The 27,500-nt window shown below is 45.6% G+C and overlaps 1 protein-coding gene across 1 annotated transcript in view; it reads left to right on the top strand.

Annotated features, from left to right (window-relative positions):
- Positions 1-23,169, top strand: part of LOC308286491 (matrix metalloproteinase-24-like) — a gene marked incomplete at its 3' end in the record, with an annotated part of 133,698 nt that extends 110,529 nt beyond the window's left edge. The window contains 6 exon segments of the mRNA XM_080727530.1: positions 330-468; positions 21,969-21,980; positions 21,983-22,234; positions 22,747-23,019; positions 23,022-23,068; positions 23,074-23,169. Of these exon segments, the coding sequence (XP_080583656.1) occupies positions 330-468; positions 21,969-21,980; positions 21,983-22,234; positions 22,747-23,019; positions 23,022-23,068; positions 23,074-23,169 (819 nt within the window).
- Positions 23,170-27,500: the final 4,331 nt, after the last annotated feature.

The following is a 27,500-nucleotide window of genomic DNA, read 5'->3' as shown; positions in this document are numbered from 1 at the left end:
ATTAATAGCGGAACAAGCTGTAGCTAGTTTACTGTGTACTCCACATCCAATACACATGCTAACGCTATTAGGGAGTACCATGCAATAATCGTGAGCAATATTAGGCAAAACTAAAGTTTTCTAATAACTTTTGTGGAGTAAAAAGTATAGGCTACAATATTTGTCTCTGATATGTAATGGAGTACTATGTAAAAGATACCGCACAATTGTACTTAAGTGCAGTACTTGATTAAATGTTACTTTACACCACTGCATTTTTGATCTTTAAATTGTCCCTTCTCTCTCTCTCCCCCCCCCCCCCCCCCCCCCCCCCCAACTGTCCCATGCAGGACCGCTGGTTCTGGCGTCTGAGAAACAACAAGGTGCAGGAGGGATACCCCATGCAGATCGACCAGTTCTGGAAGGGCCTTCCTCCGCGCATCGACGCCGCCTACGAGAGATCAGACGGAAAATTTGTTTTCTTCAAAGGTAACAGAAAAAATATATTTATATAAATGGAAAAGGAGCGCCGCCCCATATATATATATATATAGGGGCGGCATAGCTCAGGGGTAGAGAAACCGTTATTAGAGCACAAAGGGTTCCCGAAGGGTTCCCAGTTCGAATCCGGGTTAATGCTTTGACATCACGCTCTGGCTTGCTGTCCCTTTTATGCCCATATATGGAGATCGCTGATGTCATCACGAGTCACACTTGCAAATGAATAACGTCCTTGTCCGTTTTATGCCCATATTTGGAACTCGCTGTCCGGATGTCATCAATATTAAGCGCATATCTGGGCATGCCCATATTTGGTAATGCCCAGATATGGGCATGTTCTGACATCACATTGTTGACTATCATGCATTGGTCTCGTGCAACTGGTCCGATATACATCACTGGCCAGATGGCCAAGAATGTCTCCCTGAGGCGTCTTACTAGTAATACTAATAATAATATAGTGCAAAAGCCCTTATTTGGACATTTTAACTGTATATTTGCAAACCCAGTGAAAAAACACAGATTATTGCAGCTTAAAAACGTGGCTCAGCGTATGGTTCTTCATCTCAACGGGGAGGTTTAGCTGTCAACGTCGGTTATGCATTTGTCAGATTAGATAAGGTGTCACGTTCTTCAAACGGTTTATTCTTTTTCCCCCCAATTCATCACTTCCTGTGAATTGATAAGGACAGGTCATGTGACTGCATGGTGCTGTCAGCGTCTGTTAGAAGTGATTCACCTCCTCTTCGCAGCTCAAAGGCACCACAGATACCATGCTCCACAGATACCATGCTCCACAGATACCATGCACCACAGATACGATGCTCCACAGATACCATGCACCACAGATACCATGCTCCACAGATACGATGCACCACAGATACCATGCTCCACAGATACCATGCACCACAGATACCATGCTACACAGATACCATGCTCCACACAGATACCATGCTCCACAGATACCATGCTCCACACAGATACCATGCTCCACAGATACCATGCTCCACACATGCCATGCTCCACAGATACCATGCACCACAGATACCATGCTCCACACAGATACCATGCTCCACAGATACCATGCTCCACACATACCATGCTCCACACAGATACCATGCTCCACAGATACCATGCTCCACAGATACCATGCACCACAGATACCATGCTCCACAGATACCATGCACCACAGATACCATGCTCCACAGATACGATGCACCACAGATACCATGCTCCACAGATACCATGCACCACAGATACCATGCTCCACAGATACCATGCACCACAGATACCATGCTCCACAGATACCATGCTCCACAGATACCATTCTCCACAGATACCATGCTCCACACAGATACCATGCTCCACAGATACCATGCTCCACACACATACCATGCTCCACAGATACCATGCACCACAGATACCATGCACCACACAGATACCATGCTCCACAGATACCATGCTCCACACACATACCATGCACCACACAGATACCATGCTCCACAGATACCATGCTCCACACACACACCATGCTCCACACAGATACCATGCTCCACACAGATACCATGCTCCACACACATACCATGCTCCACACACATACCATGCTCCACAGATACCATGCACCACAGATACGATGCTCCACAGATACATGCTCCACAGATACCATGCACCCACAGATACCATGCTCCACAGATACCATGCTCCACAGATACCATGCTCCACACAGATACCATGCACCACAGATACCATGCTCCACACAGATACCATGCACCACAGATACCATGCTCCACAGATACCATGCTCCACAGATACGATGCACCACACAGATACCATGCTCCACACAGATACCATGCTCCACAGATACCATGCTCCACAGATACCATGCTCCACAGATACCATGCTCCACAGATACCATGCACCACACATACCATGCACCACAGATACCATGCACCACAGATACCATGCTCCACAGATACGATGCTCCAGGCGTCTTCACACTGTTATTCATCTCCTGTACGCAGTCTGGCTCTCAGCCCTCCTGCTGTCTGCCATTCCTACACTGTTTCTCTCTCAGCTCTCCTCCTGTCTGTCACTCCAGCTCTCCTCCTGTCTGTCACTCCAGCTCTCCTCCTGTCTGTCACTCCAGCTCTCCTCCTGTCTGTCACTCCATCTCTCCTCCTGTCTGTCACTCCATCTCTCTTCCTGTCTGTCACCAAAGAAAGTCTCAGCAAGAACAGTCAGCCCACACCACGGTCCATGCGCCATGACACTTTGGGTGGCCAAACGTGCAACGGAAGCTGGATGAATAACATTGGCGTCTATGAGCTTCAGCTGGGACAGCTCATGAACAAAAAAATATTCTGAACGATTGAGACCTTTGTTGTATAATCGCTCCAGGAATACAAAAGAAGACATATCACAGGTATTTTTACAATCACTTACTTTTCGATGTGCACGGTACATAATGTTATTGAGGCAGCTAAACAGCGGCGGCGGCCGTTTCTGTCTCGGAGCTATCGCGAGATTTGGATTCCAGACAGGGAATGGTAAAGAGTCTCGCGATACTATCTAGTTCAGAAACGTAAATTGTGCTCTTTAGATGCCTCTATAATGTTATACAGTGTACTCACCGAAAAGCAACACAGCACAAAACATGTGACACATTGTCTTCTTTTATATTCCTGAGCTGAGTGTTTTATGAAGGTCTCTATCGTTCAGAATTATTTTTTGTTCATGAGCTGTCCCAGCTGAAGCTCATAGACGCAATGTTATTCATCGAGCTTCCGTTGCAAGTTTGGCCACCCAAAGTGTCATGGCGGATGGCCATGGAGCCTAAAATGACGTTGGTGTCCATTCCTTCTTTGATCTTCCTTGTCTGTCACTCCATCTCTCTTCCTGTCTGTCACTCCAGCTCTCCTCCTGTCTGTCACTCCAGCTCTCTTCCTGTCTGTCACTCCAGCTCTCTTCCTGTCTGTCACTCCAGCTCTCTTCCTGTCTGTCACTCCATCTCTCTTCCTGTCTGTCACTCCATCTCTCTTCCTGTCTGTCACTCCATCTCTCTTCCTGTCTGTCACTCCATCTCTCTTCCTGTCTGTCACTCCAGCTCTCTTCCTGTCTGTCACTCCATCTCTCTTCCTGTCTGTCACTCCAGCTCTCCTCCTGTCTGTCACTCCAGCTCTCTTCCTGTCTGTCACTCCAGCTCTCTTCCTGTCTGTCACTCCAGCTCTCTTCCTGTCTGTCACTCCATCTCTCTTCCTGTCTGTCACTCCATCTCTCTTCCTGTCTGTCACTCCATCTCTCTTCCTGTCTGTCACTCCATCTCTCTTCCTGTCTGTCACTCCAGCTCTCTTCCTGTCTGTCACTCCATCTCTCTTCCTGTCTGTCACTCCATCTCTCTTCCTGTCTGTCACTCCAGCTCTCTTCCTGTCTGTCACTCCATCTCTCTTCCTGTCTGTCACTCCATCTCTCTTCCTGTCTGTCACTCCATCTCTCTTCCTGTCTGTCACTCCATCTCTCTTCCTGTCTGTCACTCCATCTCTCTTCCTGTCTGTCACTCCATCTCTCTTCCTGTCTGTCACTCCATCTCTCCTCCTGTCTGTCACTCCAGCTCTCTTCCTGTCTGTCACTCCATCTCTCTTCCTGTCTGTCACTCCATCTCTCCTCCTGTCTGTCACTCCATCTCTCTTCCTGTCTGTCACTCCATCTCTCTTCCTGTCTGTCACTCCATCTCTCTTCCTGTCTGTCACTCCATCTCTCTTCCTGTCTGTCACTCCATCTCTCTTCCTGTCTGTCACTCCATCTCTCCTCCTGTCTGTCACTCCAGCTCTCTTCCTGTCTGTCACTCCAGCTCTCCTCCTGTCTGTCACTCCATCTCTCTTCCTTGTCTGTCACTCCATCTCTCCTCCTGTCTGTCACTCCAGCTCTCCTCCTGTCTGTCACTCCATCTCTCTTCCTGTCTGTCACTCCATCTCTCTTCCTGTCTGTCACTCCATCTCTCTTCCTTGTCTGTCACTCCATCTCTCCTCCTGTCTGTCACTCCAGCTCTCTTCCTGTCTGTCACTCCAGCTCTCCTCCTGTCTGTCACTCCATCTCTCTTCCTGTCTGTCACTCCATCTCTCTTCCTGTCTGTCACTCCATCTCTCTTCCTGTCTGTCACTCCATCTCTCTTCCTGTCTGTCACTCCATCTCTCTTCCTGTCTGTCACTCCAGCTCTCCTCCTGTCTGTCACTCCATCTCTCTTCCTGTCTGTCACTCCATCTCTCTTCCTGTCTGTCACTCCATCTCTCTTCCTGTCTGTCACTCCATCTCTCTTCCTGTCTGTCACTCCAGCTCTCTTCCTGTCTGTCACTCCATCTCTCTTCCTGTCTGTCACTCCATCTCTCTTCCTGTCTGTCACTCCATCTCTCTTCCTGTCTGTCACTCCATCTCTCTTCCTGTCTGTCACTCCATCTCTCCTCCTGTCTGTCACTCCATCTCTCTTCCTGTCTGTCACTCCATCTCTCTTCCTGTCTGTCACTCCATCTCTCTTCCTGTCTGTCACTCCATCTCTCTTCCTGTCTGTCACTCCATCTCTCTTCCTGTCTGTCACTCCATCTCTCTTCCTGTCTGTCACTCCATCTCTCTTCCTGTCTGTCACTCCATCTCTCTTCCTGTCTGTCACTCCATCTCTCTCCTGTCTGTCACTCCATCTCTCCTCCTGTCTGTCACTCCAGCTCTCTTCCTGTCTGTCACTCCAGCTCTCCTCCTGTCTGTCACTCCATCTCTCTTCCTGTCTGTCACTCCATCTCTCCTCCTGTCTGTCACTCCATCTCTCTTCCTGTCTGTCACTCCATCTCTCTTCCTGTCTGTCACTCCATCTCTCTTCCTTGTCTGTCACTCCATCTCTCCTCCTGTCTGTCACTCCAGCTCTCTTCCTGTCTGTCACTCCAGCTCTCCTCCTGTCTGTCACTCCATCTCTCTTCCTGTCTGTCACTCCATCTCTCTTCCTGTCTGTCACTCCATCTCTCTTCCTGTCTGTCACTCCATCTCTCTTCCTGTCTGTCACTCCATCTCTCTTCCTGTCTGTCACTCCAGCTCTCCTCCTGTCTGTCACTCCATCTCTCTTCCTGTCTGTCACTCCATCTCTCTTCCTGTCTGTCACTCCAGCTCTCCTCCTGTCTGTCACTCCATCTCTGTCACTCCAGCTCTCCTCCTGTCTGTCACTCCATCTCTCTTCCTGTCTGTCACTCCATCTCTCTTCCTGTCTGTCACTCCATCTCTCTTCCTGTCTGTCACTCCATCTCTCTTCCTGTCTGTCACTCCATCTCTCTTCCTGTCTGTCACTCCATCTCTCTTCCTGTCTGTCACTCCATCTCTCTTCCTGTCTGTCACTCCATCTCTCTTCCTGTCTGTCACTCCATCTCTCTTCCTGTCTGTCACTCCATCTCTCCTCCTGTCTGTCACTCCATCTCTCTTCCTGTCTGTCACTCCATCTCTCTTCCTGTCTGTCACTCCATCTCTCTTCCTGTCTGTCACTCCATCTCTCTTCCTGTCTGTCACTCCATCTCTCTTCCTGTCTGTCACTCCATCTCTCTTCCTGTCTGTCACTCCATCTCTCTTCCTGTCTGTCACTCCATCTCTCCTCCTGTCTGTCACTCCAGCTCTCTTCCTGTCTGTCACTCCAGCTCTCCTCCTGTCTGTCACTCCATCTCTCTTCCTTGTCTGTCACTCCATCTCTCCTCCTGTCTGTCACTCCAGCTCTCCTCCTGTCTGTCACTCCATCTCTCTTCCTTTTCTGTCACTCCAGCTCTCCTCCTGTCTGTCACTCCATCTCTCTTCCTGTCTGTCACTCCATCTCTCTTCCTTGTCTGTCACTCCATCTCTCCTCCTGTCTGTCACTCCAGCTCTCTTCCTGTCTGTCACTCCATCTCTCTTCCTGTCTGTCACTCCATCTCTCTTCCTGTCTGTCACTCCATCTCTCTTCCTGTCTGTCACTCCATCTCTCTTCCTGTCTGTCACTCCATCTCTCTTCCTGTCTGTCACTCCAGCTCTCCTCCTGTCTGTCACTCCAGCTCTCCTCCTGTCTGTCACTCCATCTCTCTTCCTGTCTGTCACTCCATCTCTCTTCCTGTCTGTCACTCCATCTCTCTTCCTGTCTGTCACTCCATCTCTCCTCCTGTCTGTCACTCCAGCTCTCTTCCTGTCTGTCACTCCATCTCTCTTCCTGTCTGTCACTCCATCTCTCCTCCTGTCTGTCACTCCATCTCTCTTCCTTGTCTGTCACTCCATCTCTCCTCCTGTCTGTCACTCCAGCTCTCCTCCTGTCTGTCACTCCATCTCTCTTCCTGTCTGTCACTCCATCTCTCTTCCTGTCTGTCACTCCATCTCTCTTCCTTGTCTGTCACTCCATCTCTCCTCCTGTCTGTCACTCCAGCTCTCTTCCTGTCTGTCACTCCAGCTCTCCTCCTGTCTGTCACTCCATCTCTCTTCCTGTCTGTCACTCCATCTCTCTTCCTGTCTGTCACTCCATCTCTCTTCCTGTCTGTCACTCCATCTCTCTCCTGTCTGTCACTCCATCTCTCTTCCTGTCTGTCACTCCAGCTCTCCTCCTGTCTGTCACTCCATCTCTCTTCCTGTCTGTCACTCCATCTCTCTTCCTGTCTGTCACTCCAGCTCTCCTCCTGTCTGTCACTCCATCTCTGTCACTCCAGCTCTCTCCTGTCTGTCACTCCATCTCTCTTCCTGTCTGTCACTCCATCTCTCTTCCTGTCTGTCACTCCATCTCTCTTCCTGTCTGTCACTCCATCTCTCTTCCTGTCTGTCACTCCAGCTCTCTTCCTGTCTGTCACTCCATCTCTCTTCCTGTCTGTCACTCCATCTCTCTTCCTGTCTGTCACTCCATCTCTCTTCCTGTCTGTCACTCCATCTCTCTTCCTGTCTGTCACTCCATCTCTCCTCCTGTCTGTCACTCCATCTCTCTTCCTGTCTGTCACTCCATCTCTCTTCCTGTCTGTCACTCCAGCTCTCTTCCTGTCTGTCACTCCATCTCTCTTCCTGTCTGTCACTCCAGCTCTCTTCCTGTCTGTCACTCCATCTCTCTTCCTGTCTGTCACTCCATCTCTCTTCCTGTCTGTCACTCCATCTCTCTTCCTGTCTGTCACTCCATCTCTCTTCCTGTCTGTCACTCCATCTCTCCTCCTGTCTGTCACTCCAGCTCTCTTCCTGTCTGTCACTCCAGCTCTCCTCCTGTCTGTCACTCCATCTCTCTTCCTTGTCTGTCACTCCATCTCTCCTCCTGTCTGTCACTCCAGCTCTCCTCCTGTCTGTCACTCCATCTCTCTTCCTTTTCTGTCACTCCAGCTCTCCTCCTGTCTGTCACTCCATCTCTCTTCCTGTCTGTCACTCCATCTCTCTTCCTTGTCTGTCACTCCATCTCTCCTCCTGTCTGTCACTCCAGCTCTCTTCCTGTCTGTCACTCCATCTCTCTTCCTGTCTGTCACTCCATCTCTCTTCCTGTCTGTCACTCCATCTCTCTTCCTGTCTGTCACTCCATCTCTCTTCCTGTCTGTCACTCCATCTCTCTTCCTGTCTGTCACTCCAGCTCTCCTCCTGTCTGTCACTCCAGCTCTCCTCCTGTCTGTCACTCCATCTCTCTTCCTGTCTGTCACTCCATCTCTCTTCCTTGTCTGTCACTCCATCTCTCCTCCTGTCTGTCACTCCAGCTCTCTTCCTGTCTGTCACTCCATCTCTCTTCCTGTCTGTCACTCCATCTCTCTTCCTGTCTGTCACTCCATCTCTCTTCCTGTCTGTCACTCCAGCTCTCCTCCTGTCTGTCACTCCATCTCTCTTCCTGTCTGTCACTCCATCTCTCTTCCTGTCTGTCACTCCATCTCTCTTCCTGTCTGTCACTCCATCTCTCTTCCTGTCTGTCACTCCATCTCTCTTCCTGTCTGTCACTCCATCTCTCCTCCTGTCTGTCACTCCAGCTCTCCTCCTGTCTGTCACTCCAGCTCTCTTCCTGTCTGTCACTCCATCTCTCCTCCTGTCTGTCACTCCAGCTCTCCTCCTGTCTGTCACTCCATCTCTCTTCCTGTCTGTCACTCCAGCTCTCCTCCTGTCTGTCACTCCATCTCTCTTCCTGTCTGTCACTCCATCTCTCTTCCTGTCTGTCACTCCAGCTCTCCTCCTGTCTGTCACTCCATCTCTGTCACTCCAGCTCTCCTCCTGTCTGTCACTCCATCTCTCTTCCTGTCTGTCACTCCAGCTCTCCTCCTGTCTGTCACTCCATCTCTCCTCCTGTCTGTCACTCCATCTCTCTTCCTGTCTGTCACTCCAGCTCTCTTCCTGTCTGTCACTCCAGCTCTCCTCCTGTCTGTCACTCCAGCTCTCCTCCTGTCTGTCACTCCATCTCTCTTCCTTGTCTGTCACTCCATCTCTCCTCCTGTCTGTCACTCCATCTCTCCTCCTGTCTGTCACTCCAGCTCTCTTCCTGTCTGTCACTCCATCTCTCCTCCTGTCTGTCACTCCAGCTCTCTTCCTGTCTGTCACTCCATCTCTCTTCCTGTCTGTCACTCCAGCTCTCTTCCTGTCTGTCACTCCATCTCTCTTCCTGTCTGTCACTCCATCTCTCTTCCTGTCTGTCACTCCAGCTCTCTTCCTGTCTGTCACTCCATCTCTCCTCCTGTCTGTCACTCCATCTCTCCTCCTGTCTGGTCACTCCAGCTCTCTTCCTGTCTGTCACTCCCAGCTCTCTTCCTGTCTGTCACTCCATCTCTCTTCCTGTCTGTCACTCCATCTCTCCTCCTGTCTGTCACTCCATCTCTCTTCCTGTCTGTCACTCCAGCTCTCTTCCTGTCTGTCACTCCATCTCTCTTCCTGTCTGTCACTCCAGCTCTCCTCCTGTCTGTCACTCCATCTCTCCTCCCTGTCTGTCACTCCATCTCTCTTCCTGTCTGTCACTCCAGCTCTCTTCCTGTCTGTCACTCCATCTCTCTTCCTGTCTGTCACTCCAGCTCTCCTCCTGTCTGTCACTCCAGCTCTCCTCCTGTCTGTCACTCCATCTCTCTTCCTGTCTGTCACTCCATCTCTCTTCCTGTCTGTCACTCCATCTCTCCTCCTATCTGTCACTCCATCTCTCTTCCTGTCTGTCACTCCATCTCTCTTCCTGTCTGTCACTCCATCTCTCCTCCTGTCTGTCACTCCATCTCTCCTCCTATCTGTCACTCCATCTCTCCTCCTGTCTGTCACTCCATCTCTCTTCCTGTCTGTCACTCCATCTCTCTTCCTGTCTGTCACTCCATCTCTCCTCCTATCTGTCACTCCATCTCTCCTCCTGTCTGTCACTCCATCTCTCTTCCTGTCTGTCACTCCATCTCTCCTCCTGTCTGTCACTCCATCTCTCTTCCTGTCTGTCATTCCAGCTCTCCTCCTATCTGTCACTCCAGCTTTCCTCCTGTTTTCTACAGCTCTCCCACACTGTCTATCTTTCTCCCCTACACAACGTCTCTGATTGTATACTCTAACTGAAGTCTATCCCTGCAACTGTACCGTTGTTTTGGGTTGAGATTGGCACATTTCTTGGGGCCCAGATCATATCTATCATATATCACATCTCTGCCCAGATCATGCATGTCACACGTCTTATTTTTCTTTTTAATTTTTTTACTCTAAAAAAAGCATCTGCAATGTAGTGCATTTGAAACTACATTGCAGTGCACATCATGGGGTGATCACTGCTTGCCTCCTGTGAATTGTTTTATTTTTATTTGGTTGCTGAGTGAGGTCAGCAGACAAAGTGACATGAGTGAGATGAAAAAACCTGAGTGAAATGTGCCAATGTCAACCCAAAACAACGGTACGTACGTGTGTGTGTGTGTGTGTGTGTGTGTGTGTGTGTGTGTGTGTGTGTGTGTGTGTGTGCGTGTGCGTGTGTGCGTGTGCGTGTGCGTGACGTGTGCGTGTGCGTGCGTGTGTGTGTGTGTGTGTGTGTGTGTGTGTGTGTGTGTGTGTGCGCACGTGCGTGAACAGTCGTATCAAATGTCTCCATTGTTTGTTTGTACATTCAGGAGCTTAAAGTTCATCTGGATTGAATGCCTTACAGAATGGCAGGATTAGAAGATCCTCAAATGAATTCCATCAAGACATCTTTCATTGCTACTCAATCCAGTTATGCTGCATAAGAAGTTCATAACTGGAATGGAAACATATGTATCTGTTTTACTACATAACTGGAATGGAAACATAATCTGTTTTACTACATAACTGGAATGGGAAACATATGTATCTGTTTTACTAACACACCAAGCAGAAACATATGTATCTGTTTTACTACATAACTGGAATGGAAACATATGTATCTGTTTTACTAACACACCAAGCAGTGTACAGTAAGTACATGGAGTGGCTGAAGACTAAAACTAAATAAGATTTTGCTTCAAAAATGAACATTGTTTCCAAGTTGGGCTCTGATCCATAAAATGTTGAGAAGCACTGATAGTCTAGTAGCCAGCCCATAGAGCCCCATTGTAGACCCGGACATTTTGAGTACCCTAAAGTTTTATGTAAGAAATGTTGAGTATGGGTCCCCAGCATATAAAAAACACCGGATGCTAACTTGTATATGTTGAGCAATTTTCATAATCAGCCACTAAAGTTGGTGTCCCATTAACTTTACATTACAGGAAAAATAAGCAAACAATTAATCTGCTTTAACTCATTGAGTGCCAATCCCGAACTAGTTCGGCTTTATTATCGTATCACAGAGTGCCGATCCTGAACAAGTTCGGCTTTAAAAAAAAAAAAAAAAAAAAAAAAATTGAATTTTTTTTTTTTGAATTTCTTTTTTTTTTTTTGGACCCCATCAAATCTGGTGAACATGATTTCAATCGCGATTTTGCATGTTCCACCCCCATACAACCCCATCTAACATACAGGGCAGCCATGTTTGTTTACATAACATGTAAAACATAATGGCGATTATCTCAAGAATGCCTGAACGGATTTCCAATCGGATTTTTTTGTTTGAAAGCTGTGAACAAACTGCACAAATCCACTCCAATGCAATCCAGGATTGCATTGGATTTCTTCTCTGTTTTTTTCCCATGCATGAGGTGTGCAAGGTTTAATCATGGCTAAGTTGACGAAAATAAGGCTTCTAAAATGCTTGGTAGCCAATAGCTAACTTCAAGCTAACTTAATCCTCTTCCTGTACATGCACAAAGGAAAGTGTTCAGGCAAGTCATGGCTGCAGGGCTTCTGCATATACCAGCATATCTCTATGGGATTTTCTATGGCCACTGGGCGCCCTCTAGTGGTGAAAGGGGTGGCACTAAATGAGTGTAGCATATGAGGGGTCTAACTAGGGGTATTTCATGATTCTGAATCCATTGCAAGCATCCGTTTTGCACGAAAATCATTCCTTGGCGAAAAATCGGCCTTGGTTTAGTGATGAAAAGTGCAGAATCATCACTTTTCACATGTTTCTGGGGTCCGTTTTAGCCCAAGGAATGTTTTTGATGCAAAACGGATGCTTGCAATGGATTCAGAATCATGAAATACCCCTAGTTAGACCCCTCATATGCTACTTAAAGCAGATTAATTTTTTGCTTATTTTTCCTGTAATGTAAAGTTAATGGGACACCAACTTTAGCGGCTGATTATGAAAATTGCTCAACATATACAAGTTAGCATCCGGTGGTTTTTACATGCTGGGGACCCATACTCAACATTTCTAACATAAAACTTTAGGGTACTCAAAATGTCTTGGTTCACATTCTGGCTACTAGACTATGATTTAAATCACTTCAGATTAATTAATAAACCAAGGCCTCTTTTAGTTTTAACTTCATTAATCTTTCTCCACAAACACAGAACTGCATGGGGAAGAAACACGTTGTCACTTGAAGTTCACAAAAGTAGGTTGTCTTCTTATTTCTTATTTTAAGTCCCAACATAAAACTTACGTTCCGCGTCCCGCTTCAGGGATTCACAGCTTTGCAGCAACACCCACCCCCCCCCCCCCTTGTGCGTGTGCGTGCGTGCGTGCGTGCGTGCGTGTGTGTCACACTACTCTCACACCATCTAATGTGCTCTCTCTCTCTCTCTCTCTCTCTCTCTCTCTCTCTCTCTCTCTCTCTCTCTCTTTGTCTCGTGTGCTTTTTCATTGGTTATCTCTCTCTCTTGCTCGCCTCCTTTTCTTCACCATGCTTTCTCTCTCACTCACACACTCTCATGCAATCTCTCTCTCTCTCTCTCTCTCTCTCTCTCTCTCTCTCTCTCTCTCTCTCTCTCTCTCTCTCTCAAACACACACACACACACACACACACACGCACACACACACACGCACACGCACACGCACACACATGCACACACATGCACAATCCTCCTGACTGAGAATCCTGCTATCACAACCGGCCAGGAGGTGATATTAATAGCTTTGCTTTATGTGAGCCTCAGCTGCAGTTTCTCCCTCCCTCACGCACGCACGCACGCACGCACGCACGCACGCACGCACGCACGCACGCACGCACACACACACACACACACACACACACACACACGTGCACACATGAACGCTGACAAACACAACACATAATGTTACACATGGACTCGTAATCGCACACACATGGTGACGATCACACTATAATGGCACACGCACACTGTGTGACACACAATGGACACAAACACAAAGCACAGGGGAAGGGCTCTGATTGGTCCTTTGTCTGTTCACTCCAATCCACTTAAACCCCTTTTCCACTGACAAGGCCCAACACCACTCCACATCACACCGCCCACTTGAGCCAGGTTTTCCACTAGGACCTGGGTAGAGTGGTGTGAAAGTGAGGCCTTTAGGAGGGCCATTCAACTGCAGCAGCTGAATGGAATGTTTGGATTGGGGTCTGGTGCAACGCACAGGTTCTGAACCTGGTGAGAGCAGGAGTGGACCTGGTGAGACGTAGGAGGAGCCCGGCCAGGAGTCAACCCATAGAGCCTAGTTCTTCCACGCGCCAGAATGGTACCCCCAATCCCGGCAGAGTAGTTCCGGTGCAGCACATTGAGTGACCCTGTCTTTCCCTAATAGGACTGATCGTGGATAGCTACTGGGACGTAAGTCGGGACTTGATCAACCCCGGCTGGGTCACCTGGGCGAGGGTGTATGATGTTGCGAGACCCGAAACACCCGTCGACCCCAGGCTACATCACTGATGATACGTCCCAGTTGCATCCTTGTGATGTTTTTTTACACTATTAGTTCTATTTATAGTGGCTCATAGGAATAGACTATGTGACAACCAGGAATAGTTTGGTGACCACCGGAGACTCGGTTGACGGCCGGAATTTAGACGGCACCCGGGAGCAGGTTGGGTTAGCGCCCCAGCCTGTGTCTTCCGTGAGGAAGAAGCCCAACAAATCCACGGTGAGGCCTTTAGGAGGGCCATTCAACTGCAGCAGCTGAATGGAATGTTTGGATTGGGGTCTGGTGCAACGCACAGGTTCTGAACCTGGTGAGAGCAGGAGTGGACCTGGTGAGACGTAGGAGGAGCCCGGCCAGGAGTCAACCCATAGAGCCTAGTTCTTCCACGCGCCAGAATGGTACCCCCAATCCCGGCAGAGTAGTTCCGGTGCAGCACATTGAGTGACCCTGTCTTTCCCTAATAGGACTGATCGTGGATAGCTACTGGGACGTAAGTCGGGACTTGATCAACCCCGGCTGGGTCACCTGGGCGAGGGTGTATGATGTTGCGAGACCCGAAACACCCGTCGACCCCAGGCTACATCACTGATGATACGTCCCAGTTGCATCCTTGTGATGTTTTTTTACACTGTTCTAGTGTATTATAATTATCATAGCGATACATTATTACTTTATAGTGTATTATAATCACAGTTATAATCCATTATAGTGCATTATAATTAGAATAGTTGTAATACAAATATATATTGTATTATAATTATTGACAGTTAACAGACCAACATACAGTGTAATTTTCTACATGGTTTCTGCACATTTCTAAAGTGACAGTACCTCTGGTCAAACATTGGTAAAATTGTGAAAATAGACAAAAACATACAAGCTCGCAGTTGTGCGCTCACGCTGTGATGTTTGTACGTCTGGATTGACATTGATTGATAATAGCGCTGTCAAAGACCATGAAGCTACGGTAGATGAAATATATGAATAGTTTAATATGCAACATAGTTTGATTGTTTGATCGCTTGATTGGTTTTATTTGGTGACATAAAAGAAGAACACAAAAGCACTTTCTGTCGTACAGTCATTGAATGGAGGATGAAAACACAACAAGACCAGAGAGATTCTCTCCATCTTGGTTCTCTTCAATAAGAAACACTAAACGTTGTTGTCACGTTTTGACAAACGTCAACATAATTGTTGAGTTTATTTTAGTATAATAATCTTTTGGTATGCTCATCTTTTATTTTAACTCGTAGCGTGACCCGCGATATCAAACTAATTGATGGCATTATGTGGGGAAGAAAAACTATGTGATGCCAACCCGGAACCTCAATGTATTTTCTAAACGGGAACACATGGCTCGGCAAATAGTTTAGTTTAGTTTAGGCATTTAGCAGATGCTTTTAATCCAAAGCCACTTACAATAAGCAGGTAATAAATCAATATAATAAGCAAGATAATACGTCAGTACATCAACAACAATACAACAAATGCATAGGAATATCAATACCAGGCTTTCCCCCGCGGAGGAAAGCCTGGTTACTATCTGTATCTCTCTATCCAAATACCAATACCTGAATCTCCTCTCTAACATAGATAGAATGGTGATGTGAGGTTACTATCTGTATCTCTCTATCCAAATACCAATACCTGAATCTCCTCTCTAACATAGATAGAATGGTGATGTGAGGTTACTATCTGTATCTCTCTATCCAAATACCAATACCTGAATCTCCTCTCTAACATAGATAGAATGGTGATGTGAGGTTACTATCTGTATCTCTCTATCCAAATACCAATACCTGAATCTCCTCTCTAACATAGATAGAATGGTGATGTGAGGTTACTATCTGTATCTCTCTATCCAAATACCAATCCCTGAATCTCCTCTCTAACATAGATAGAATGGTGATGTGAGGTTACTGTCTGTATCTCTCTATCCAAATACCAATACCTGAATCTCCTCTCTCGCTCTCCAGCTTTAGCCGGAAACAGTTTGTGTTCCAGATGGTGATTTGCTTTTGGAGGAGCCGAGACCGGAGAGAGAGAGTGAGAGAGAGAGAGAGAGAGAGTGAGAGAGAGAGAGAGAGAGAGAGAGAGAGAGTGTGTGAGAGAGAGAGAGAGAGAGAGAGTGAGAGAGAGAGTGAGCTCTCCAAGTCGCTTGCAGCAGCTTTCACAGAGTGGACATCCAGCGTACAGCCTGTTCTCGTCTGCTCGCATGGAGTGTTGACTGCTTGTCTGTTTTTTTATTGGATGGATCGTTTCCTTGGGCTATGGGATGCAAATAGGGTGACCAGATGTCCCCCTTTGCGTGGGACAGTCCCACATTTCCATGACTTTTCAGGCGTCACACAAATTGAGACCTTGACCCACATTATGACTGGCAGCTCCAGTAATAAATCAATGTGCAGGTGTTGATAGGCCTGCTGATTGTTGCTGAAGTTCTTAACGTGAGCTCACAGCAAGCTAGACTGGACCACACTGGACACCAGGCCTGGAATTTCGTCATTTTAGGGGCGTGGCCACTTGGCCTTTAGTGTTGTCAAATTTTTGAGGGCACAAAGGTCAAGTGCCAGGGCAGGAAGGCCATCAATTAAAACAATGATTTTAAGTCCACGCCAGTCATAATTAATTTAGCTTATACATTAAGGAAGATTACATTTAGGCTAATGTAATACCTTTCAATTAAATAAATATCAAAAAGCTGTTTATTTATGTTTTTCCATGTGCAGCGGTGTAAAGTAACTTAGTACATTTAATTAAGTATTGTACTTAATTTGTTATTGCAATTTTGAATATTTCCAATACTTTTACTTCTACTCCACTACATCTCGGATCCAAATATTGTACTTTTACTCCACTACATTATTTGAAACCTTTAGTTACTAGTTACTTTGTATATATAAATTATAATATTATTATATACATGAACCACTTTAGCCCTATTTAGGCTGTTTTTCAAAAGCTGTAGGATCAAAACTAATTTATTTTATTACATAAATTTAACTTAAACATGTTGACAACAGTCCTTATTAATCATAAAAACAAATTCAGTATCACACATTGCTTTTTCTTAGTTTCCTAGGCCAATTACCAAAAAGCGGACCAAATTACCTGACTTCACCCTATACTTTGCGCTTCCAAAAAGTGTCCCAAATTATCTGACTTCACCCTATTGTTTTACAGCGTAGCCAGCCTACTTTGCGCTTCATTGCAGAGCTGCTGCTGTACAGTCTCAGTCTTCATTTGGATCAACAGATTTTACAATCTTTTCTTTCTTGCACAAACATGTGATTTAAAGGGGAGCTTTAGCAACACAGAGCACATTGGATATACAGCTCGTTTTGTGTTGACGGCACGGCACTCACAGCAGGCAGCGGCTTGAAAAAAAAAGAAAGAGAGAGAGAGAGAAAAACTTTCACTCTCTTGCTTGGACACAACGGGAGACAAATATGTGTCCGTCCATGCAGTGAGCAACTGGAAAGCTGGCGTCTCATATTATCAAAACTAACTAGCACAGCACACAGGTGCAGCCAATGACAATGTGACATTAATGCACATTGTCGTGAAATACAGACAGACTACCAGCAGAGCTCCGTTTGAAGGCATTCGTTCGCACATCCGGATTTATTCAACAGGCTGCGTTAGATTTATCTCCCGTTTAGCCCGGTGATGCTTTTGTGTTGTATAAACACTGTGTCGCGGGACTCCGGCGGCTGCTACGAGCATAAATCGAATCTACTACTGGTCATAGGAGCAGCTCAACCAATCAGGCAGTGCTGTCACCGTAATGACTGGAAAATCGCGCAGATGGAAAACGGTGAAATGAAGTTAAGGGACTGCTGTGGGCGCCGGGTCACGACGGCCACTGTGGCCGTTTGGGCATGTAATTTTTCGAGGGGCACACGGCCAAAGAGAGGGGCAACGACGGCCATGGCCGTCGTGGCCGCCGTGGAATGTCCTGCCCTGCTGGACACACAATGAATATATTATTGGGTAGGAGGGTATCATTGTCTTTACATTGTAAATCTCTCTCATTGTCTCTTTAACTGCAAGCTATGGTTTAAGCCTGTTAAATGACATTAGAAACATCCCCTAGGTTACAGCAGTATTAGGCCTATAATGGTGGAATATTACATCAAAGCATTTAACTTAAAGGGGCACTCCACCACTTTTCAACCTATGTTCATATAATTGGTCCTCACTCAAAAATAACTTTTTTTTCCTTTTTTTTCCTTCTTTTTTTTCAGAGGAGGGCTGTGCACAAAAGTAGTGAAAATGGCAGATCTACAAGCACACAACGCCTCGGCTGTTTTCACTAGTTTAAATCATTTTAAAAATTATAAATACAAAACAAACAGTTTTGGACATACAAGGTTTTCATCCGACAACGACGATATCCTTGAGAAACACTGACATAGTGACATAATTCTTTTCAGAAAAAGAGTTTGGATTTAGAAGAGACTCATAGAAAAGCCTGAGGTCTTAAAGTGGTAAAAGAATTTAGCTGACCAGCCTGGTAAAAAAATAAAGAAACTAGAAAAGAAAATTTCTAAGAAATTTTAAGTGTGCCTGCAGCTCGCTAAGTCTGTGCAACCTTGTGTAGCGGTTGGTGTTAGCATTAGCGTTACATTTTTTAACATTAGCATTTTTTGCATAAGCTTTAACATTATGGTTCTTCATATGACACCACCCACATGTCTGTACGACAAACAGATCACGAGATAAAGGGTCACTTCCTGTTTGGTGAGGGGCACTTCCTGTTTGGCGAAATAGGCCCCAATTAAGGTTAATGACTCTTAATCAAGTCATTTGATGACACCCACGCGTCTGTACGACAAACAATTCATGAGATATAGGGTGACTTTCTGTTTGGTGAGGGGCACTTCCTGTTTGGCAAAATAGGCCCCAATTAAGGTTAAGGACTCTTAATCAAGTCATTTCACACCACCCGCGCGTCTGCACGACAAACGGTTCACGAGATAAAGGGTCACTTCCTGTTTGGTAAGGGGCACTTCCTGTTTGGTGAAATAGGCCCTAATTAAGGTTAAGGACTCTTATTCTTGTCATTTGACGCAACCCGCGCATCTGTACGACAAATGGTTCACGAGATCAAGGGTCACTTCTTGTTTGGTGAGGGGCACTTCCTGTTTGGCGAAATAGGCCCCAATTAAGGTTAAGGACTCTTAATCAAGTCATGTGATGCCATCTACGCGTCTGTACGACAAACGGTTCACGAGGTAAAGGGTCACTTCCTGTTTGGTGAGGGGCACTTCCTGTTTGGCGAAATAGGCCCCAATTAAGGTCATGGACGATTAATGAATTAAAGCTGCAAGCAGCAATGACCGGGCCCTCGCAGCTCTACCCACGTCACAAGGCCAGCAGCCAATCAGAAACCAAACAGGAAGTCAGCCATTTCGACTAATTAGTGGCGTTTTGGCACATTTTTGGCCGTTATCACGGGTCGAACTTTAACGACAGTTTTTTGAGAAAAAATTGTTTTGTGAGAAAAAAAAAACGTTTTTTGAGAAAAAAAAATGTTTTTTGAGAAAAAAAAATGTTTTGAGAAAAAAAAATGTTTTGAGAAAAAAAAATTTGAGAAAAAAAAATTTCGAGAAAAAAAAATGTTTTGATAAAAAAAAAGGTTTTTTGAGAAAAAAAGTTTTTTGAGAAAAATAATTTTTTGAGAAAAAATAAAATGTTTGAGAAAAAAAACATTTTTGAGAAAAAAAAAATTTTTGAGAAAAAAATTGAGAAAAAAAATTTTTTGAGAAAAAAAAATGTTTTTGAGAAAAAAAATTTTGAGAAAAAAATGTTTTTGAGAAAAAAAATGTTTTTGAGAAAATAAAAAATGTATGACACCAGCCGCGACACTTACAATATATTCCTTTGAGAGAAAAAAATTTATATTTTCAACCCATGGGGGGAGCCATTGCACTTACTGTTCGTCGCATGCAGTGATGACGTAGAAGATACATTTTGGCTGGTCGGGCAGATAAGGTTAATATGGAACGTCAAAAGAACGTTATCTTTACAATATTTAAAACATTGTCTTGAAGCTCAGATTAACTGTAGTTAGTAGTGTGGTGCTTTTCTGTTCTGTTCAATCAAGTAGGATGTTTTGCCGGGTTAGTAAAGTGTTTAATTCAACATCTAAAACTTGTTTACACCGCCATTTTAAATTGGCCCCGTCCAGCCAAAATGTATCTTCTACGACCGTCATCACTACATGCGACGAACAGTGCAATGGCTCCCCCCATGGGTTGAAATATAACTTTTTTTCTCTCAAAGGATATTGTAAGTGTTTTAAATGGTATATTTTTGGTTAAAGCGATCCCTGACTAATACGACAAATATGTCTTAATACATTATAATTGTCCTCTATAACTACAATGTAAAATTAAAAAACACCTTAAATATTTTATTTCTTCTAGAAATAGCTAATCTTTCACTCAGTAGGGGAAATGCCTGTCGCAAGTTGATGATGTCATAAATGTCAGGTGTCATTTTTATGGCCTGCCATACTTTTGCCTAGCAACGTCACTTCAACTTTATAATGCATACACAACTTTGGTCTTTTCCAGCCAATAGGGAAAGAGCTGTAATTGATTAAGCCCCCGCCCCCTCTATAACAGGAAGTGCCCTTGCCAAACAGGAAGTGCCTCTCATCCATGAACCGTTTATCGTACAGAGTTGTGGCTGGTATCATATGACTTGATTAAGAGTCCTTAACCTTAATTGACGCTTCCTTCGCCAAACAGGAAGTGCCCTTCACCAAACAGGAAGTGCCTCTATAACTCATGAACCATTTGTCGTACAGACTCGCGGCTGGTGTCATACATTTTTTTTTTCTCAAAACATTTGTTTTCTCAAAATTTTTTTTTTCTCAAAACATTTTTTTTTTCTCTCAAAAATTTTTTTTCTCTCAAAATTTTTTTTTCTCAAAAACTTTTTTTTTTCTCAAAAAACTTTTTTTCTCAAAAATGTTTTTTCTCTCAAAACATTTTTTTCGTCAAAAAACGTTTTTTTTCTCACAAAAAAAATGTTCTCAAAAAACTGTCGTTAAAGCGCGACCCGTGATAACGGCCAAAAATGTGCCAAAACGCCACTAATTAGTCGAAATGGCTGACTTCCTGTTTGGTTTCTGATTGGCTGCTGGCCTTGTGACGTGGGTAGAGCATTGGGAGCATAGAGAATTGGGGCCTATTTCGCCAAACAGGAAGTGCCCCTCACCAAACAGGAAGTGACCCTTTACCTCGTGAACCGTTTGTCGTACAGACGCGTAGTTGGCATCAAATGACTTGATTAAGAGTCCTTAACCTTAATTGGGGCCTATTTCGCCAAACAGGAAGTGCCCCTCACCAACAGGAAGTGACCCTTGATCTCGTGAACCATTTGTCGTACAGATGCGCGGGTTGCGTCAAATGACAAGAATAAGAGTCCTTAACCTTAATTAGGGCCTATTTCGCCAAACAGGAAGTGCCCCTTACCAAACAGGAAGTGACCCTTTATCTCGTGAACCGTTTGTCGTGCAGACGCGCGGGTGGTGTGAAATGACTTGATTAAGAGTCCTTAACCTTAATTGGGGCCTATTTTGCCAAACAGGAAGTGCCCCTCACCAAACAGGAAGTCACCCTATATCTCATGAATTGTTTGTCGTACAGACGCGTGGGTGTCATCAAATGACTTGATTAAGAGTCATTAACCTTAATTGGGCCTATTTCGCCAAACAGGAAGTGCCCCTCACCAAACAGGAAGTGACCCTTTATCTCGTGATCTGTTTGTCGTACAGACATGTGGGTGGTGTCATATGAAGAACCATAATGTTAAAGCTTATGCAAAAAATGCTAATGTTAAAAAATGTAACGCTAATGCTAACACCAACCGCTACACAATGTTGCACAGACTTAGCGAGCTGCAGCATTTCTTAGAAATTTTCTTTCTAGAGCCGCATGTCTCTCTCTCTCTCTCCAGGTGATAAGTACTGGGTGTTCAGGTGTGTCATTCCTCTCTCTCTCCAGGTGATAAGTACTGGTGTTCAGGTGTGTCATTCCCTCTCTCTCTCTCTCTCTCTCTCATCTCTCTCTCTCTCTCTCTCTCTCTCTCCAGGTGATAAGTACTGGGTGTTCAGGTGTGTCATTCCCTCTCTCTCTCTCCAGGTGATAAGTACTGGTTGTTCAGGTGTGTCATTCCCTCTCTCTCTCTCTCTCTCTCCAGGTGATAAGTATTGGGTGTTCAGGTGTGTCATTCCCTCTCTCTCTCAGGTGATAAGTACTGGGTGTTCAGGTGTGTCTGTTCCTCTCTCTCTCTCTCCAGGTGATAAGTACTGGTGTTTAAGGAGGTGACAGCGGAGCCCGGCTACCCCCACGGCCTGGTGGAGCTGGGCAGCTGCCTGCCCAAGGACGGCATCGACACGGCGCTGCGCTGGGAGCCCGTGGGCAAGACGTACTTCTTCAAGGGCGACCAGTACTGGCGCTACAACGAGGAGAAGCGCACAGCGGACCCGGGGTACCCCAAACCCATCACCGTGTGGAAGGGGATCCCAGACTCACCGCAGGGAGCCTTCATCAGCAGAGAGGGCTGTGAGTGATCGTTTAGATCATTTTTTGAGCGTGGTAACCGCTCTACATCTGGCTCAGTGTGTATGTCCGTCCATGTGTCCTGCATGTGCATTGGCCAAGCTTCGCTGGGCATTGAAGGGAATTCGGACTAGCTGTTTTACCATGTTAAAGGAGTAGTTCACCCCAAAATGCCTTTTTTCTATTGATCACTAACGCCATGGAGACTTGAGTTCAATTATATTTTGGGTTTTTGTCGCATTCCTAAGACAAAAATTCAAAAAAGTAATGAGTGATTTTATAACTGATCTAGCTATATTGAAAAGATGTAACACTGTATAAAATAATGTTTTAAGTAGCAATTCAGCTATGAGATGGGTTAAATCACAAATTAAAATTTGATCCGCTTACACCAAAAGTGTTAGCGGGTTTCTAACCCAATCCAAGGGTTAAAGAGCCAATGGGTTAAATCCATGAGTGTTGAGAGTGTTGTAACACAACATGCCTCATCCTCTCCTGTCTGTCTGTCTCTACAGACTACACCTTCTTCTACAAGGGGAGGGACTACTGGAAGTTTGACAACCAGAAGCTGTCTGTGGAGCCCGGCTTCCCCAAGTCCATCCTGAGGGACTGGATGGGCTGCGAGCAGTCTGACATGGAGCGCTCCGCCCACGGAGGAGGAGGAGGAGGAGGGGGGCCGGCCGGGGGCGGCAACAACCGCGGCGACCGCACGATGCTGCCCCTGGACGACGTGGACATCATGGTGACCATCAACGACGTGCCCACCACGGTCAACGCCATCGCCGTGGTCATCCCTGCATCCTGTCTCTGTGCATCCTGGTGCTGGTCTACACCATCTTCAGTTCAAGCACAAAGGAACGCAGGGTCACCACCAGAGCACCATGAGCAGCATGGTGACCCCACACTACTACAAGTACCCTGTCCAGGAGTGGGTATGACCCACCCACCCACTCGCGGGACGTCCAGGAGTGGGTATGACCCACCCACCCACCGCGGGACGTCCAGGAGTGGGTATGACCCACCGACCCACTGCGGGACGGCTTTGCTTCCTAAGACGAGGTGTTGGAGGTGGAGGGTGGATTTTACGGTTCTGATGTTGACAATTCAAAGGTTTTCACTGGGTTTTTATTTGTACTTTTCCTCCCGGCGGTTTGACGTGTCGGGACTCTAGTTAAGGCTAGCTGACACAAAAAGGGTGAAACTGTTTTTTTTTTTGTATGTTCTCACCTGAAGAGGAAGCGTAAACTAATAACGGTAGAACGATTAGCTGCAGCATGAGAAGACCAAGGATGTCCAAGGACCCATGGACAGCCTAGAGCTCACTTTGATACAAGAACAACAGGATGATAGGAGTCACATGGTGATAGGAGTCACATGATGATAGGAGTCACATGATGATAGGAGTCACATGATGATAGGAGTCACATGATGATAGGAGATGATTTCTCCCGGAACTTTAAAACACAAGAACCCTAGAAAAGGACAACAAGAATGAAAAAGGAGGGGAGCAGAAAATGAACTACTTCAACTATTACGTCAGATGAGATGAAAAAAAGAAGAAAAAAAACGAGAGGAAAAAAGAAAAGAAATTGATGAAAAAAATGTAACTTGAACATAAAATGTAGGTAGAAAGGCCATATCAAAGACGAAAAAAAAAAAGATCTTTTTGTAGGTCGATTTGTTTTTTTCTACTTATTTCTGCTTGTGTTGAAAGGTGGAAGAGGAGCTTTTTTTCTCTCTTGGTCAAAACACACAGAAGAACACGCTACACGTCAGCCCAGATGTTTTTACACACGAGAACACGCTACATGTCAACCCAGATGTTTCCATCTACACATGACCCCGTGCTGCAGTGGTTCTCAAACCTCCGGTTCAGGGCCCACAACGGGACATGCGGTGGTGGTCCACCCATCTGACCACTTAACCTGCCAGTCATCATCCGGCTGCCGGGTTAATTGGAGCATTTTTATGTTAACGATCAATCAATCGATCAATCAACGTAGTATACTTTAAGTTAGCGTACTATTTATCTGTGTCACAGTGAAATCTAATTATTATTATTTATGTTTTTTGTTTTAAAGAAACAATACCATTAAATAATGTTTTGACTTTTTTAATATTAATGTCATATTATCATTAAACTCTGGTGTTTTGCCAATTATTTGGGGGCCCACTTGCACTACCCTTGGGGCCCACCAGTAGGTTGAGAACCACTGCCCTGCTGCAGTGGTTCTCAGCCTTTCAGGCCGGGACCCCCCAAAATAATCATATTTTAACTGGGGACCCCCCCCCCCCCTCCCCACTCTGACGAGCACTAAGAGTTGAGGCATTACATTTTGTACAACACGGTTCTATTGTGAAAATAGCAGATCTACATGCTCTGTGAGAATGTAGATCTGCTATTTTCACAATTTCTGACAATTAGGCCAATGTTTAATTTGTCATTTTAGAGGTATTAAAAAGTCCTTAAATTGTCACTTTATGTTGGTTTGTTTACTGTTGAGCATTAAGTTAATCATCAACCCCCCCCCCCCCCCCCCCCCACTACTTTCATCTCTAAGCAAGGAGAGGATTGAACGGCTCTAAAGACAGCCCTGTCTGTTCAGAAGCATAAACAAAACAAAAACAGAAATGCAACATCAACGTTTTTCATCCGTTTATCTTGTATTGTTCAGTTATGGCTCGGTGGGGGAGGGGTTGTTTGGCCCGTGTAGAGCCGACATCGGCGTACCGTGGCAGGAAGGCTGTTAAGTATGACATCATTTTGTAGGCAGAGGAGAATTTCTGCCCCCAGTTTCCGTGAATCTTTTTACTATTTTTACTATTTACACATTTTTCTTCTCTTTGTTGTTGAAAGGAAAGTGTTAGAATTATACTTTAGTCGTTATTCTTTAGTCGTTGTTTTTTGAAATAGCGAGGGACAGAAAATGCTCTGGGGGCAGATTCTCCTCTGCCTACAAAATGATGTCACGGCTTAAAAGCCCCATTCCGACATCGCGTTGTTTTCTGACCGGACCCGTTATAATAACTAACCTCACACTCACCATTATAATAACTAACCTCACACTCACCATTATAATAACTAACCTCACACTCACCATTACAATAACTAACCTCACACTCACCATTAGAATAACTAACCTCACACTCACCATTAGAATAACTAACCTCACACTCACCATTAGAATAACTAACCTCACACTCACCATTAGAATAACTAACCTCACACTCACCATTAGAATAACTAACCTCACACTCACCATTAGAATAACTAACCTCACACTCACCATTAGAATAACTAACCTCACACTCACCATTATAATAACTAACCTCACACTCACCATTAGAATAACTAACCTCACACTCACCATTATAATAACTAACCTCACACTCACCATTAGACTAACCTCACACTCACCATTAGAATAACTAACCTCACACTCACCATTACAATAACTAACCTCACACTCACCATTAGAATAACTAACCTCACACTCACCATTAGAATAACTAACCTCAAACTCACCATTATAATAACTAACCTCACACTCACCATTAGAATAACTAACCTCACACTCACCATTATAATAACTAACCTCACACTCACCCCACGTTTGTCGAACTATTGGGAAGTCTGGAATAACGGGAGGTCAGAATTCGCCGATACTAGGAGAGGTCGTTGTTAACTGGAGGATGTGGCGTTCCCTTCCTGGTCATACCAGGAGAGGTCGTTGTTAACTACAGGATGTGGCATTCCCTTCCTGGTCATACCAGGAGAGGTCGTTGTTAACTACAGGATGTGGCGTTCCCTTCCTGGTCATACCAGGAGAGGTCGTTGTTAACTAGAGGATGTGGCGTTCCCTTCCAGGAGAGGTCGTTGTTAACTAGAGGATGTGGCGTTCCCTTCCAGGAGAGGTCGTTGTTAACTAGAGGATGTGGCGTTCCCTTCCAGGAGAGGTCGTTGTTAACTAGAGGATGTGGCGTTCCCTTCCAGGAGAGGTCGTTGTTAACTAGAGGATGTGACGTTCCCTTCCAGGAGAGGTCGTTGTTAACTGGAGGATGTGGCGTTCCCTTCTAGGAGAGGTCGTTGTTAACTAGAGGATGTGGCGTTCCCTTCTAGGAGAGGTCGTTGTTAACTGGAGGATGTGGCGTTCCCTTCTAGGAGAGGTCGTTGTTAACTAGAGGATGTGGCGTTCCCTTCCAGGAGAGGTCGTTGTTAACTAGAGGATGTGGCGTTCCCTTCCAGGAGAGGTCGTTGTTAACTAGAGGATGTGGCGTTCCCTTCCAGGAGAGGTCGTTGTTAACTGGAGGATGTGGCGTTCCCTTCTAGGAGAGGTCGTTGTTAACTGGAGAATGTGGCGTTCCCTTCTAGGAGAGGTCGTTGTTAACTGGAGGATGTGGCGTTCCCTTCTAGGAGAGGTCGTTGTTAACTAGAGGATGTGGCGTTCCCTTCCAGGAGAGGTCGTTGTTAACTGGAGGATGTGGCGTTCCCTTCCTGGCCTCGCCGGTCCCTCGCTTAACTCATTTCTAGCCGATCCCGAGTATACTCGTGAAAAATACTCAAGTATTTAGAGTGCCGATCCCGAGTATACTCGCGAAAAGTACTGTATATGGAGTAACGCCGGTTCTCCTACCCAATAGCCTGGCGGAAGGTCCTGGCACGATCGGCCTCGCCGATTCATCATCATCACGGATCCACGTGCACAAAATAGTAATCCCATAACTTGGAGGCCGACGGAGAATCTCATCTTTAATGTCCATTTTCTCCAAACAACACTTTTAAAGCCAAGGATGGCATTAGATTCTCGCTACAAAAACATAACAACAAAGGCATCGATCGGCCATTTTAGAAACCACATGGTGTGACGACCGCTCCCGTTGTATGACGTCATGACGTCAACCCGGAAGTATTTACGCAATGGACTTCTGGCCTTCAAAATAAGACAATGGAGCGTAATGGAGCCCTGCGAGCACATTTAACCCATTCATGTCTGGAGCCCTGCGAGCGGCACGCTACACATTTAACCCATTCATGTCTGGAGCCCCTGCGAGCGGCACGCTACACATTTAACCCGTTCATGTCTGGAGCACTAAATGGGTTAATGAGCTCCTCTCGCTCACAGCTGGAAGGTTTTTCTCTGCTTTGTATTTATTTATTTATTTATTTATTGCTGCTTTTGTTCTGGCCTTGACTTTATTTCCATATTTGTATTGCATTCTTTTCTTTGTGTTGGGTGATTTCTCTCTCTCTCTCTCTCTCTCTCTCTCT

The sequence above is a fragment of the Nannobrachium achirus genome (assembly GCF_963921795.1).
Source record: "Nannobrachium achirus genome assembly, chromosome: 6".
NCBI classification, from domain to species: domain Eukaryota; kingdom Metazoa; phylum Chordata; class Actinopteri; order Myctophiformes; family Myctophidae; genus Nannobrachium; species Nannobrachium achirus.
This window is presented reverse-complemented; position numbering and strand designations above follow the sequence as displayed.